Genomic DNA, 15,297 nt, shown 5'->3' with positions numbered 1-15,297 from the left:
TTACTGACGGAAAGCCGACCGTTGGCTGTTAACCACAGTACCGGGATGATGCCTCTAGCTAGAGGCATCATCCCGATATACCCCCGCAAGCTGTGCCGATGTAGGGATCATTCACATGATCATTATGTCATTATGTTTTAAAGACATTGAATATAAGTCAAGTGGAGAAGACTGTCGTCATTAAACACTTAATCATTCACATGATCATTATGTTATTATTGATAAAAAGAAACCCACCTAATACAATGATATCATCATCCAGATAAATGACTTTCTCGTGTTCCTGGGTGAGCAGTGGTAGGTAGAAACGAACAAAGTTCAGCTTTGTGAATAAATGAAAAAAAAAAAACATAAATAATAACATAAAACTGCTTATAATATTACAGTTTTTACAAACATATCACAGCTTCAATTAAAGCTTAGTAATTAAACTTTCTGTAATAGGAGCTTCCGAGTTTATCTCTGCTGGAAATGACGAAACTGAAATCCTCTCTCTTTCCAAGCTACAGCCTCCAGCAGAGTCTTTACATCTAAAACACTCCTGGGTATATTGAATACCCGGTCCCCTGCTACATATAAAATGGTTCATCTCTTTGGCCTTTAATGCCTAGCACACACAATCAGAACATCGGACGAAAAATACTGTTTTCAAAGCGATCGTCTGATAATCAGCTTTCGAGAGCCGATCACAACAGTTCATGCTAAATTATCCGAAGAGACAAACACAAAAAGAATGATTTTAGTTTAATCAGTATATTATTCATCCGAAAAAAACCCGGAAAACCAAGACCACGCATGCTCAGAAACAAAAGACTACATTACAATACAATACAACACATTACATCACTTCCGAAGTGGTATTCTTTTGTACAAGAATTTTCGAAACTTTAGTAACCTCTTTATTTTTTTTTTTATATGAGACTATCATGCAAAAAAAAAAAAAAAAAAGACCATCATTTGTCCAATATTCTCATTGTGTGTACAAGGCTTTAGTCACTACTGTATGCTGCAGTGATACCATTACTGTATCATGTAGTGATGTAAGAGCATCAACACTCACTAAATACACCAAATTATCAGTGACAAAAAAGTCTCCAAAATATTCACATTAAAGTAGAACAATGGAAAAAAAAATGTATTTTGGATGGAGAGAGGGAGGGCTATGTTTTTCCCCATCTGTGTCCCATTACAGAGATTTCCCTTCACTTCCTGTTCCATAGCCAAGCAGAAAGTGAGTGAAAATCCCTTCAAATTAAAGGAATTCCTTGGGGACCCCCAGGTCATCATAACTAGTGTCCCCATTTGAAAATTTTCCCCATATTACTTTTCTGGGGGCAACTCCAGGTTTGGGATTTTCTTTCACTTTCAATGATAATGGTAAACAGGACAAATAGAGAGGGTGAATCTCCCTAACGGGGGCACAGAAAGCAATAAAAACTGATAGGGGTTCTAATCCCTCCCCGTTCTATCCAAAACTAAAAAAAAAAAAAAAAAAAGGTTTGCCCTTAGTTATACTTTAAAATAAAGTGATCCAATGGATGTCCGCAGGTTACATAAATAAATACAGGGTATCCATGTCTTCATTTGCTCTCTGCCTTCCCATGTACAAAGTTTTGCACAACAGGAAGGCAAAAAATGTGGTAAAGTCTGGCCAAGGCTTTCAACCATGGTAGATGTTGGGTGTTCGGTCCATGTCGCAATTATTCTGACAAGATGTATTAAAACCATTCTCAGAGTTGCAAACATAATTTAAGATACCAGTTTTACAAATATCTGTAACTACAACATGCACTGCAGGCTCAACAGCAACATTCTCACCTAGTGTTGTCCACACACCCGCTTCTAAACACCGTATTCACTAAACCAAGTGAAAAAGGAATGATTTCACTAATCTACTCCACCTTGACAACAACAATACAAGTTTCGTCCACCCTGCCGCGCAGGAAAGTTTGGGAACGAGACTTGGGAGTTATTGATGATGAGACATGGGAGATATGTCTGCAATCTGTTCCTTCCGTCTCGGTCTTGCCTTCACATAGATTGTCCCAACTCTTTCCATTACACAGGGTGTATTGTACCTCATGGCAGCTTTATCGTTGGGGGAAAAGGGACTCGCCCATATGCCCAAAATGTTGTGGTGCAGAGGGAACACTTATACACTTGATGTGGCAATGTCCTAAACTCTTCCGATACTGCAGGGGAGTGACAGATACCATCTCTAGAGTATATACAGTATGATCAAGGTCCTATTGTACCCTATTGTCTGTATACAGTGGGTACGAAAAGTATTCAGACCCCCTTAAATTTTTCACTCTTTGTTATATTGCAGCCATTTGCTAAAATCATTTAAGTTCATTCTTCTTCCTCATGAATGTACACACAGCTCCCCATATTGACGGAAAAACACAGAATTGTTGACATTGTTGCAGATTTATTAAAAAAGAAAAACTGAAATATCACATGGTCCTAAGTATTCAGACCCTTTGCTGTGACACTCATATATTTAACTCAGGTGCTTTCCATTTCTTCTGATCATCCTTGAGATGGTTCTACACCTTCATTTGAGTCCAGCTGTGTTTGATTATACTGATTGGACTTGATTAGGAAAGCCACACACCTGTCTATATAAGACCTTCCAGATCACAATGCATGTCAGAGCAAATGAGAATCATGAGGTCAAAGGAACTGCCTGAAGAGCTCAGAGACAGAATTGTGGCAAGGCACAGTTCTGGCCAAGGTTACAAAAAGATTTCTGCTGCACTTAAGGTTCCTAAGAGCACAGTGGCCTCCATAATCCTCAAATGGAAGACGTTTGGGATGACCAGAACCCTTCCTAGAGCTGGCCGTCCGGCCAAACTGAGCTATCGGGGGAGAAGAGCCTTGGTGAGAGAGGTAAAGAAGAACTCAAAGATCACTGTGGCTGAGCTCCAGAGATGCAGTCAGGAAATGGGAGAAAGTTGTAGAAAGTCAACCATCACTGCAGCCCTCCACCAGTCGGGGCTTTATGGCAGAGTGGCCCAACGGAAGCCTCTCCTCAGTGTAAGACACATGAAAGCCCGCATGGAGTTTGCTAAAAAAAACACCTGAAGGACTCCAAGATGGTGAGAAATAAGATTCTCTGGCCTGATGAGACCAAAATAGAACTTTTTGGCCTTAATTCTAAGCGGTATGTGTGGAGAAAACCAGGCACTGCTCATCACCTGTCCAATACAGTCCCAACAGTGAAGCATGGTGGTGGCAGCATCATGCTGTGGGGGTGTTTTTCAGCTGCAGGGACAGGACGACTGGTTGCAATCGAGGGAAAGATGAATGCGGCCAAGTATAGGGATATCCTGGACAAAAACCTTCTCCAGAGTGCTCTGGACCTCAGACTGGGCCGAAGGTTTACCTTCCAACAAGACAATGACCCTAAGCACACAGCTAAAATAACAAAGGAGTGGCTTTACAACAACTCCGTGACTGTTCTTGAATGGCCCAGCCAGAGCCCTGACTTAAACCCAATTGAGCATCTCTGGAGAGACCTAAAAATGGCTGTCCACCAACGTTTACCATCCAACCTGACAGAACTGGAGAGGAATGGCAGAGGATCCCCAAATCCAGGTGTGAAAGACTTGTTGCATCTTTCCCAAAAAGACTCCTGGCTGTATTAGATCAAAAGGGGGCTTCTACTAAATACTGAGCAAAGGGTCTGAATACTTAGGACCATGTGATATTTCAGTTTTTCTTTTTTAATAAATCTGCAACAATGTCAACAATTCTGTGTTTTTCTGTCAGTATGGGGTGCTATGTGTACATTCATGAGGAAGAAGAATGAACCTAAATGATTTTAGCAAATGGCTGCAATATAACAAAGAGTGAAAAATTTAAGGGGGTCTGAATACTTTTCGTACCCACTGTATTGGGAGTAATAGACGAAGAGCTTTTCCCTCCCCACGGTAAGTATCGCTGTGATGAGGCTGCTGTGCCTTGCTAGAAAACAAATAGCCAGACTTTGGCTGTCCTCAAACATTCCCTCTGTCAAACACTGGATAGAACAGGTTAACTAGACTCTTATCCATGAAAAGTTAACTTATCAGCATAGAAATACTAACAAAAAAGGTAGCTTTATTTGGCAGGCCTGGTTGGACACCCCTGGATTAGTCCCAGCTCAGTTGATCATGCGAAGACTTTTTCAAGTCTTAGTAGGTCGCACCTAATAGTCCTCCTATTTGGAGGTAGGTATAGAGCTCTACCCACTATCACGTTATCTTATGGCAATGAGTTAAACTCAGTAAATTGATATACTTGTCTCCATGGGAAATTAAATTTCTTCCATTGTGTTTTGGCTCGTTGGCCGTTGTCTTCTGTTTCTTCCATTGCTTTTAGATTCTAGTGCCATAAAGTACTATCACACTGGTACTTCTTTTTTTTTATATACTCATATCTCACTTATCTTTGATTTAAAGGAGGAAACTTTTCAATATGGTTACCCCTTACTGTAAGTGCAATTTTTTATTGTATATTTTTGGCACAATAAACATTTCTTCTGATTTAAAAAAGAAACAATAGATTAAACAAGTGAATGATATGCTTATCTGTGAGAAGTTAACATATCAACACAGGAATGTCTCCAAAAAATGTTATGCTTTGTGGCAACCTTGAATGGATGCCCAGGACCTTGCACCACACCAATTGGTAATGAATAGATTACTTGAGGGTTGAGGTTCATCAGGGAAGAGAGCTGATCAGTCAATATTTATACATTTGAGGCTAGTCAACGTTTTTTTTTTCTCGTTTTTTTCTCGGTTTTTCCTTTTTATGTTTAGTTTCTTTTTTTCTGCTTTCAATACATGCTACAGTGCACTGTATAATTCTAATTCTGCCAACACTGTAATTTTGTATGATGTTTATATTGTCATGGATCTATGCATGGTTGAAGGACATACATGTTGGTTTTTACTCAATAGAAACTTTTTTTTTTTGATTAAAAAAAAAAGCCTGGCCAAAAGACTGTATGACATTACCTTATCCTATACTATTTGTAGTTTGAATACAATAGCGCAGCGAGAGGGATTGTCCCATCCACATCAAGTGTGGATAGGGGAATCAAGTTGTTTTCTATCGTTCAACTTGCTGGCTGAACAAAGCGAAAGAAAAAAATCATGACTCATGTATGGCCACCCTTGGGCTGAATATAATATCCAATCTGATTGTACAGTCTTATTTAGATGTAATGGAAGGGTCCACCTAACTAGCTACTGATTGATTGGTAAAGTAGGTCCTATTATTACCACTTTTTTTGGTACACGTAAAGTGGATTGTACAGTCAGACTGTATCGTGTATGGTGACCCTTAGTTTGTTACACATGACTATTACAGCAAAATAAAACACATTTTTGACAGTTTGTAATACATTTTAGCTCTAGCACAGCTGCCTTGTAGCAAAATTGCAAGCACTCACCCTTTTTATGCAAAATGTTTTTCTATTTCATACATCGTACGAAGTACAGTGGTGATCGATAGTTTGGGCACCCCAGGTAAAAATCTGTATTAATGTGCATAAAGAAGCCAAGCAAAGATGGAAAAATCTCCAAAATGCACCACATTACAGATTAGACATTCTTAAAATATGTCAACAAAAGTTAGATTTTATTTCCATCATTTACACTTTCAAAATAACAGAAAACAAAAAAATGGCGTCTGCAAAAGTTTGGGCACCCTGCAGAGTTAATATCTTGTACTGCCCCCTTTGGCAAGTATCACAGCTTGTAAACGCTTTTTGTAACGAGCCAAGTGTCTTTCAATTCTTGTTTGAGGTATCTTTGCCCATTCTTCCTTACAAAAGTCTTCCAGTTCTTTGATATTTCTGGGCTGTCTGTCACGCACTGCTCTTTTAAGGTCTATCCATAGATTTTCAATTACGTTGAGGTCGGGAGATTGTGAAGGCCATGGCAAAACCTTCAGTTTACGCCTCTTGATGTAATCCCCCGTGGATTTTGAGGTGTGTTTAGGATCATTATCCATTTGTAGAAGCCATCCTCTCTTTAACTTCAGCTTTTTCACAGATGGCATCAAGTTACCATCCAAAATTTGCTGAAATTTTATTGAATCCATTTTTCCTTCAACTCGTGAGATGTTCCCTGTGCCACTGGCTGCAATACAACCCCAAAGCATGATTGATCCACCCCCATGCTTAACAGTTGGACAGAGGTTCTTTTCATTAAATTCGGTACCCCTTCTTCTCCAAACGTACTTTTGCTCATTCAGGCCAAAAAGTTAAATTTTAACCTCATCGGTCCACAGAACTTGTTTCCAAAATGCATCAGGCTTGTCTATATGTTCATTTGCAAAGTTCAAACGCTGATTTTTGTGGTGCGGACATAGAAGAGGTTTTCTTCTGATGACTCTTCCATGAAGACCATATTTGTACAAGTATCTCTTTATAGTGGAATAGTGTACCCCAACTCCAGTGTCTGCCAGATCTTTCTGGAGGGATCGTGCAGTCAAACGTGGGTTTTGAATTGTTTTTCTCACAATCCTGCGAGCTGTTCCGTCTGATATTTTTCTTGGTCTTCCAGATCTTGCTTTAACTTCCACTGTTCCCGATGACTGCCATTTCTTAATTACATTCCGAACAGAGGATATTGACATCTGAAAATGCTTTGCTATCTTCTTATCTTCTCCAGCTTTGTGAGCGTCAACTATTTTCTGTTTCAGTTTTCTACACAACTGCTTAGAAGATCCCATGGTGCTGATTGTTGGTGCAAGGTCAGATGAGTCTGGGCATTTAAAACCTTTGAGATTGACATCACCTGGTCATCCCAGACAATGATCGATAACAATCTATGACACTGGCAGGTCTCAGCCTTGCAAAGGGGGCAGTGTATGCTATAAATTCTGCAGGGTGCCCAAACTTTTGCAGACGCCATTTTTTTGTTTTCTGTTATTTTGAAAGTGTAAATGATGGAAATAAAATCTAACTTTTGTTGACATGTTATAAGAATGTCTAATCTGTAATTTGATGCCTTTTGGAGATTTTTCCATCTTTCCTTGGCTTATTTATGCACATTAATACAAATTTTTACCTGGGGTGCCCAAACTTTCGATCACCACTGTAACTAAGAATTGGCAGTGTAATGCATTTGGTGTATCGGCTTACTGGTTGAAGAAGTTCTGGGAAAGCTGTATCAGGGCGAATTTTTCCTTTAAGGACCATTGGGTTAAATTCTACAATCTTAATTCTAATGTCAGACAGCTGAGTGCCTTCAATCCATTTCCTAAAACACAAAATCAAATTGTCACAATTAAAAAATAACTGAGTGGAGGAATATATAGAGTCTGTTATCTGGTATGCTTACATTAGCCAAGCTGCTAGAGATCCAGTTTTTTGTTTAGAAATATTTACCATACAAAACCTTGTTTATAGGCTCAATACCTAAAGATGTAGGTCTTGTTCCCATGGGTGTACTTTGGCATGTGGGGGTCACGTTTTTCTGGATGGGATGCACAGGTGTTCCATGCATCCGCGAGTATGCAGTATACAGTCCCATTTAGGTCAGCAGCTGCATGTACATAGAGGCTGCTTCTAATTTGATATCCATGTGGGTGCAGGTGTTTGTCCCTGAATTGAGACAGTGTGGGACACACACCTGCACCCACGCGGATGTCAAAATTAGAAGCAGTGGCTATGTCCGTGATACATGGAACACCTGTGTATCTCTTTCTGGCAAAGGCCCTCACAGGGGTGTACACTTAAGTATGCCCATGTGAACGAGGTCTTACATAAGGATAAGATCACATGCACACTGGTCGTGCAGCCCCAGTGCATCCAATCCTGGCATTTTCATGTGCCTGAGAAGCACATATGCAGCATCCAGCCCCGCTGCCTGCAGCCCTAAATGCAAGTACTGCTTTGTATACAGTAGTATCCAGCCGCAGCATATTTCAGCCTCTCAAAGGCTTTGACAGGTTGCAGGTGTTAGTGGGAGCATGGAAATGCTGGGATTGGATGCACAGGAGCTAAACACCTGTAGCACCCTCTCAGATAGGTGCTAGTGTAGATGTGTATAGTTTTTGGTTTCTCTGCTTAACAGGGAGGCAGCCAGGTAAATATTGGAGTTGTCTGCTTAACAGAGAGCTGTGATTGTTGGATAGAACCTGCCCAGTGTGCTCTGATGCTGCTCATCCTGGCTTGATGTTTCACACTGATCCGAAAGTGATACAGTGTATTGGACTGTGGGAGGAAATCATGCAGATGAGAGCAGGGGATATCTGTACAGCCCTGGCCAATAGGCATGGGAGGTTACCCGCTGCATGCTGGGTGACTGTACTTATATCTGAGGTGCACATGTGGCTCCTGGTATTCGGCTGGAGAGGTGGGGAGGGGGCTACTGCCTCTCCCCAGTGTAGGCTGCCATGCGGCCTCAGGTGGTTGACCTGATGGCCAGAAACAGAGATGCTGAAACCTAGGGATTTTTTTAAGGGCTGACTGAGGGAGGATGTCCACAAGGGCCTGTGAGTACAGACTTCCCACAAGGATCCTAGAGACTGTTGCTATTAAAATCCCCTCTTGGTGCTAGAAAGTCAGCGGGCCGGGTGTAGGCTAAAGGGGACACTGGCTAGTGTCCTGAAGATACAGAGTTCACTGAGTCTTCTGCTAACACAAGCAAAGGACTTATTTTTCCCATGCAAGTGCTGCTATTCAGTCCCACGTAGTGAGGCCAAGTAAGAGTTGTCCTCACCTGCACATAGTTGAATTTGGAGTATTACACCAATCTCTTCTCCTATCCAAGTTACATAGTTACATAGTTTGTAAGGCTGAAAAAAGACATCAGTCCATCCAGTTCAACCTATGATGTGTGTGTGTGTGTGTGTGTGTGTATATTTGCTGTTAACCGTACATTGTATACCCCTGTATGTTGTGGTCTTTAAGGTGACTGTCTAATAGTTTTTTGAAACTATCGTTGCTCCCTGCTGATACCACTGCTTGTCGAAGAGAATTCTACATCCTTACTGCTCTGACAGTAAAGAACCCCTTACGTAATTTAAGGTTAAACTGTTTTTCCTTTAGTGAGTGGCCACGTGTCTTATTGTATTCCCTTTCTCTGAAAAGTTTGTTCCCTATGCTAGGGTCATCCCCAGTTCAGTATTTGTACATTGATATCATATCCCCCTTCAAGCTTCTCTTCTCCAGAGAGAATAAGTTCAATGCTTGTAGTCTTTTCACATAGCTGAGATCCTCCATACCTCTAATTATTTTTGTTGCCCTTCTCTGGACTCTCTCCAGTTCCAGCACATCCTTCCTGAGGACTGGTGCCCAGAACTGGACAGATTACTCCAGATGTGGCCAGACCAGAGTCTTGTAGAGTGGAAGAATAATCTCTTTATTTCTGGAGTGAATCCCCTTTTTTATACATGCCAGTATTTTGTTGGCTTTGCTTGCAGTGGCTTGGCATTGCATGCCACTGCCAAGCCTGTTGTCCACTAGTACCCCCTGGTCCTTTTATATCTTAGATTCACCCACAGGTTCCCCCCCTGAGGAGCTTGCTTTCGTGTTTCTGATGCCCAAGTGCATTACTTTACATGTTTCAACATTAAACCTCATCTGCCATGTAGTTGCCCACCCCATTATTTTGTTCAGGTCCGCTTGTAAGGTTTTCACATCCTGCACAGAAGATATTGGCATGCTTAGTTTAGTATCGTCTGCAAATACTTCTCCAAATATTTCTTCAAATAAAACACCAAAAACGAATCCCCTAGAATGGTAATTGAAGACAACGAGCGAAAGAGTGTGTGTGCACCTGGCAGTGCTTGAAAATACCTGGTATCTGGCAAAAGGATAATCAGAGGGAGACCCAAGATAGTTCTATACTCAGGAGCTCCAGCGAGGGCAATACTATACACCCAATGTGCATGTGGCCTAAGAATCTTTCTTTTAATCATATGACTGTAAAAGTCAAACTTAAAAACTGGGCCTTTTTTAGCCATATTTTATCAATATGCCAAATATGGTGCTGCTATAGTCCGAAACTTTAGTGCCAGGTATTCTATTTTCAGACAATTAGTGCAGACTGTAAAGCATAATCTTATAGGCTAAAGTGGGTTACTACTGCAGAACAAACATTGGATGTCCTCCATAGCCACCAGTTTCTAATCTGCTAGAGTAAACTGGTATTTAGATGGTTGATAGGGCAGCGTCAGTACTTTGTGCTTGCTTTTATAAATGTGGCCCACAGTATTTATTTATTGCTGTTTATTTTACAGTCCAAGATAGATGAGTACTCACCTGATATGAACTAAACTGTTTCTTAGACCAATAATATAAAAGAGTACATTGGCATTAGTGTTGCTGTATATGCTATTAATTGCAGCAATAGTGCCCCCCATCCGGCCTGAAGGTGCACAAATGACAACAGGAATGACGTCCTCCTCTTCCACTTCTATTTCAGGATCTGGTAATAAATAAACATGAATATTAGAAATAATTTGTTGTAACCAGTTACAGTAGGAGACTAGCTAATATACAAATTTACAATTTTACAGTACCTGACACCCAACAAAATATAATTCTACACCTTTCTGTTTCATTAAATTTGTATTTAAGGATTTATAAACATATATGACAGCAAGTACAATTCTAATTAAGGATGGTGCATACACAAGATCAGTGTATGATACAATATTAGTCTGGGGCCAAGGAAGCCATGACTATATTCTCTCTAGGGGCGTAACTACAGGGGTTGCAGGGGTTGCAACTGCAACCGGGCTCCATCATGCTCCAGCGGGGCCTGTGCGGCTCCCCTGTACACCTAGCTAGTAGGGGCGGTGGGGGCAGCACAGCATGTAGAGAAATCACTGTTTCTCCTGTAGCTGCAGGAGGAAATGGAGGAGATTGGTTCCTCTGTATGCTGCCCCTGCCACTCCTCCTATCCAGTTCACTTGTGTTCTGCTGTCTCTGGGCCCCTTTTTTCTCTAAACCCTTCAATATGTAATTTACCAGCTACTTCCTTTTCTGAATGGACAGAGTCATAGTCAGTGACATTGTAAAAAAAATAAAATGATAAAAAAATAATACAATTAAAGTACCAAAAAAGAAAAACTACTGACACCAGTGGGTAAACTTCCAGGATCGCAAAGGCTACATTTGCGACCAGGCCCTGGCATTCCACCACCGTGGGGAGGCCCTAAGATGGCAGGAAGGGGGCCCACTGCAGAACTTGTGAAAGGGTCCTGCTAAGGGACCTTAATAAAGGGCCCCACAATGAGAGTAAAGGTCCCCAGGATCAGTGGGAAGAGCCCCAAGCTTGAAGGGAAGGGACCCGGCCAGGGGTCTGGGGGGCCCTTCATGGTTTCTTGCACCAGGGCCCTGAAGGTTCTAGTTACGCCTCTAATTCTCTCCAATAGAAAATCCCATAATACGCCCTAATTGCAGTAGTGATCAATTAAAGGGTAAAGAGAAGAAAGATAGAAGAAGGACAGTCTGGGGAGGCGGGGTAGGTAAGAGGTAGGGGTCTGCAGGGGGTGCATATTGTATATCACTCATTTGCCAGGTGGGGTGGTCTAGCTAGCTAGATGAAATAGTCAATGATTAAAAGTGAGTATTTAAAGTCCCTAGGTACAGTAAGTAATGTACAATTCTCAAGAGCAACCTAAATCCACGAACATCCATCTTTTAAAATCCAGGCCGCTAACTTGAGCTTCTCTGGAGATGGATGGAGAACTTGACCCTGTGCCACTGTCTGGCAACTGACAAGATTTGTACTAGATGTCTGTGAGATATAAATAGTTTGGTGCATATCCACTGTTGAAGAGAAAACCCTGAAATGGGTATCTTCTTCACTGAGCCATTCAACACCAGAACAGGAGAGACCATGGTCCCGATAGTCACCAGACATGTAGACGCTGATAGGTGAAGAGGAACACTAGGACAATTCAGTATCTTACCACCGGTATGTTCTCTAGCAACAGAGAAAGGCATACTTTGAAACATGATTAGTCAGGCTTCTAATTACAGAAGGACTGTGTAGGGGTCAGATTACCCTGTTCTTTATTTGCTAACTGCCAACTCAGACATTAAAGGATAAATCCAGGCAAAACCTAACTAAGGCTAAACCTGCTCTGTGCCACATTTTAAACCTAATCTGTTTAACCCTCTAAAGCAAAAATCGCTGTACTTACCTATTCTGCACCCGATCCGGTCCGGTCTCCAGCGACAGAAGCTGTGTGCAGGAGAGGACCGACAACGGCTGTGAAATGAATGGAAAGTGACATCACCCATAGACTTACTATAGGGCTTCCATTGTCGAGTGCCTCTCCTGCACCCACTTCTACGCTGAAGCCACCTCTGACAGCTCAGCATTGGACCAGACTGGATTGGCTGCAGAATAGGTAGGCACAGTGATTTTTTCCTTTACAGGGTTAGATAGATTAGGTTTAGAATGTGGTGCATAGCAGGTTTAGCATTGGTTTGCCTGGACTTATCCTTTAAATTTGAGGCAGAAAGCCAGACTGTCCACAATAACAGAACCTTGCTGTCTGTCAATTTAAGCTTCATCTTCTATGGACAAATGTAGTGAAGGAGTACTTCCTTGAAGGCCACATCATCTTCTAATGGTAAAGTATTATACCTGACCAATCCCATAAGGGACACATTGACCAAAAGTAATGACTATAAAAGCTGAACTCCTACCTGTTCACAAGGGCATAACTTTGACATCTGCTGTGAAAACATGCTTTTTGCAACATTCTTCTAGCATTAGCTGTAATTCAGTCACCATATGGAAATTGTAAAGCAGTCTTTGGAGGCACTTGAAATACTTCCACTGCTTTCCTTCTGTCCTAAGGCATCTCCTCAGCCTTACAAAGGAGGGCTCATGATCTGCATCTTCTTTCTTTGGAAAAGTCTGAAGAAGGTTGGTTGTCCTGAGAAAGCTCTTGAGACCAGTTGTTGGTTTTGGAAGGAAAACTGGACCTTAAAAAAATAGATGACTCTTGCACAAGGGGAGTTCAAACCACTTATTTAGAGGGTTTTGACCACATGCTTAATGAATTATCTCAACCTTATGGTCCTCGTCATCTTCATCACTGACCGCTTGAACAAATCAGGATTCATTCAGTCATGTTCATCCGCTTCCCCCTCTTTGGAAAAGTCTGAAAAGGGCTCTTTGCTTAGAAAGCAGATAGGCACTGTTACCTACCTTCTAGTGCTGGTCTTTTTTTGGGGTTGGCATTTGTTTTTGTGCAGAAGCAAAAGGCAGGCAAAAAACATTGAGCTTGTTCAAAGACATTTAAGCAGCAGTGCAGTGCCTCATCCATAAGGAAGCTCAGTATCTCTGTAATATTAGGGCAAGTGTCCACTCCAGCCATGATATTGCACTGCTTCCCCATTGAGAGTGATTTACACCTCATATGCCGCTCCAGAGACCAGCAGAGGGTCTCCCTGAAAGATGATGCATTTAGCATGTTAACACAGGGACCACATCCCAGCATAGCAGGATGGACAGCCCAAACTTTATAGCTAGGGAGGAGACATGTGCCAATTTCCTGGATTCTGTCCCTTCATGGGGTGAGTGGAAATGACTCCTTTAGAGTGTATTGACCACATGTTTAATGAATGTGACAGCCTGTTAGGTGGTGTCATCTTTATTCTTGGCTGCTTGAACCAGACAAGATTCACATAGTCATTTTCATCTATATCTTTTCTTTGGAAGAGTCTGAAGAGGATTGTTTGCCTAGGAAGGCTTGCAGACTGCTCATTGCCAGAATAGGTAGACCCTTCACAGGGGGAGTGGAAACACTCCTATAGAGTGTATTGACCACAAGCTTAATGAATGTGACAACCTGTTTGGTGTCGCAATCTTTATCCTTGGTTGCTTAAATAAGGCAGCATTCTTGCAGTCATGTTTGTCCGTATCTTCTCTTTGGAAGAGTCTGAAGATGGTTGTTTGCCTGGAAATGCTTGGAGAATGGAGACTGCTCATTGCCAGAATAGGTAACCCTTTCCCTGGGTGAATGGAAACACTCCTTTAGAGTGTATAGCCCACATACAGGGCTTGCTTGCCTAGGCATGAGTGACACAGACCCATTTTAGGCGGTGCATGATGCCTGCCAATCCGGGGGGACTCACTGGCAAGAGCCCATAGTTCACATCCCATACACCTGAAAGAAAAAACTCCTACCTTAACAGTGCCCCTTACCTTCTTTGCAACGACTGGCTACTAGGATGAGGCGACACTCATGGCATTACAGCAAACCGGCAGTAAGAAATACTGTACAAAAAAATACAGTACAGTGCACAGTTTTACTGCTTACTGCACAAGGAATTGTCTCAGTAAAAATCAATCTCTGACAAGCAGGGATACTGAGCAAGTCTAAGGAAGAACTCCACATTAGGAAAACAATATAACATGTACAATGCTACCCAAGTTATCTGGTAACGTAAGATAACTAAGATGTTTAAAAGTTACCCCTCTACTTCAAATTACAGCCCTGCAGACTAAAAAAGCAGTACAAAAACAAATTTAATGCAATAGGAATTAGTTTGCTTGGAAATAACCCGCTAAGGCACATGTGTAAAACACAAGGCTCGGGGGCCGAATTCGGCCCACCAAGCCATTTTATGTGCCCCTCGCACTTCTTCTGCAGCTTTGGCACCCCCCTCATCTCCGCTCCCACCTTGTCTCAGCAGCTGGCAAAAGAGAGGAGGACAGAACTCCTCCTACAAATCCTGCACCTCTCTATGCTGCTGCAGCAACCCTCTCTGCCTCCCTTGGTCTCAACATTCAGCAGACTCTAGCAGCTGGCTCGAGGCCTCCTTTGCTTTTCCTCCAGATCCTGCACTTTCTGCTTCCCAGCTCCACCCCCAGCATTTTTCTGGAACCCGAACAAAGTAGGGGGGTGTACTGTGTTAAAAGGGAGGGTGGGGGACTCTTGACTTCTGATGGGGGGGGGGGGTGCTCTGGACATCCAGTCTTACAGATACAAACAGCCCTTTGAGAGCAACCAAAATGCTGATGCGGCCCATGAAATTGAGTTTGATACACCTGATCTAAGGGGTTAACTACTGTTAAGAAAGGCTAAATACTGCAGCTTCCAAAACCAGAGCTCAGACATTGACCAGGTGATTTGTTCATCAAAGCCAGTCATACCAGAAGCGGGACAATGAAAATTTTTTGTTCAGGACAGAAACAAAAATGTAGGACTATGTAACAGATTATAATACTATCCTGCAATGTGCACAGATCACCCAAGGGGATAGTAAATACCTTCATTGCACATTTTAACAAAAGTGGAGTACACTTCAATAACCCACAAACAGGT

At 42.0% G+C, this 15,297-nt stretch overlaps 1 protein-coding gene across 1 annotated transcript in view; it reads right to left on the bottom strand.

Moving 5' to 3' along the window:
• The window catches only part of GLT8D2 (glycosyltransferase 8 domain containing 2), a 56,694-nt gene that overhangs the window by 27,003 nt on the left and 14,394 nt on the right, over nt 1-15,297 (bottom strand). The window contains exons 5-7 of the mRNA XM_082256498.1: nt 10,265-10,430; nt 7,139-7,256; nt 238-322 (exon numbers count right to left, since the gene is read on the bottom strand). Coding sequence (XP_082112624.1) covers nt 238-322; nt 7,139-7,256; nt 10,265-10,430 — 369 coding nt within the window. The remainder of the gene's footprint in view (nt 1-237; nt 323-7,138; nt 7,257-10,264; nt 10,431-15,297) is intronic.

The sequence above is a fragment of the Pelophylax lessonae genome, assembly GCF_965119305.1.
Source record: "Pelophylax lessonae genome assembly, chromosome: 4".
Taxonomy (NCBI): domain Eukaryota; kingdom Metazoa; phylum Chordata; class Amphibia; order Anura; family Ranidae; genus Pelophylax; species Pelophylax lessonae.
Note: the sequence above shows the minus strand (reverse complement) of the source record. Positions and strands in the feature narration are given on the sequence as shown.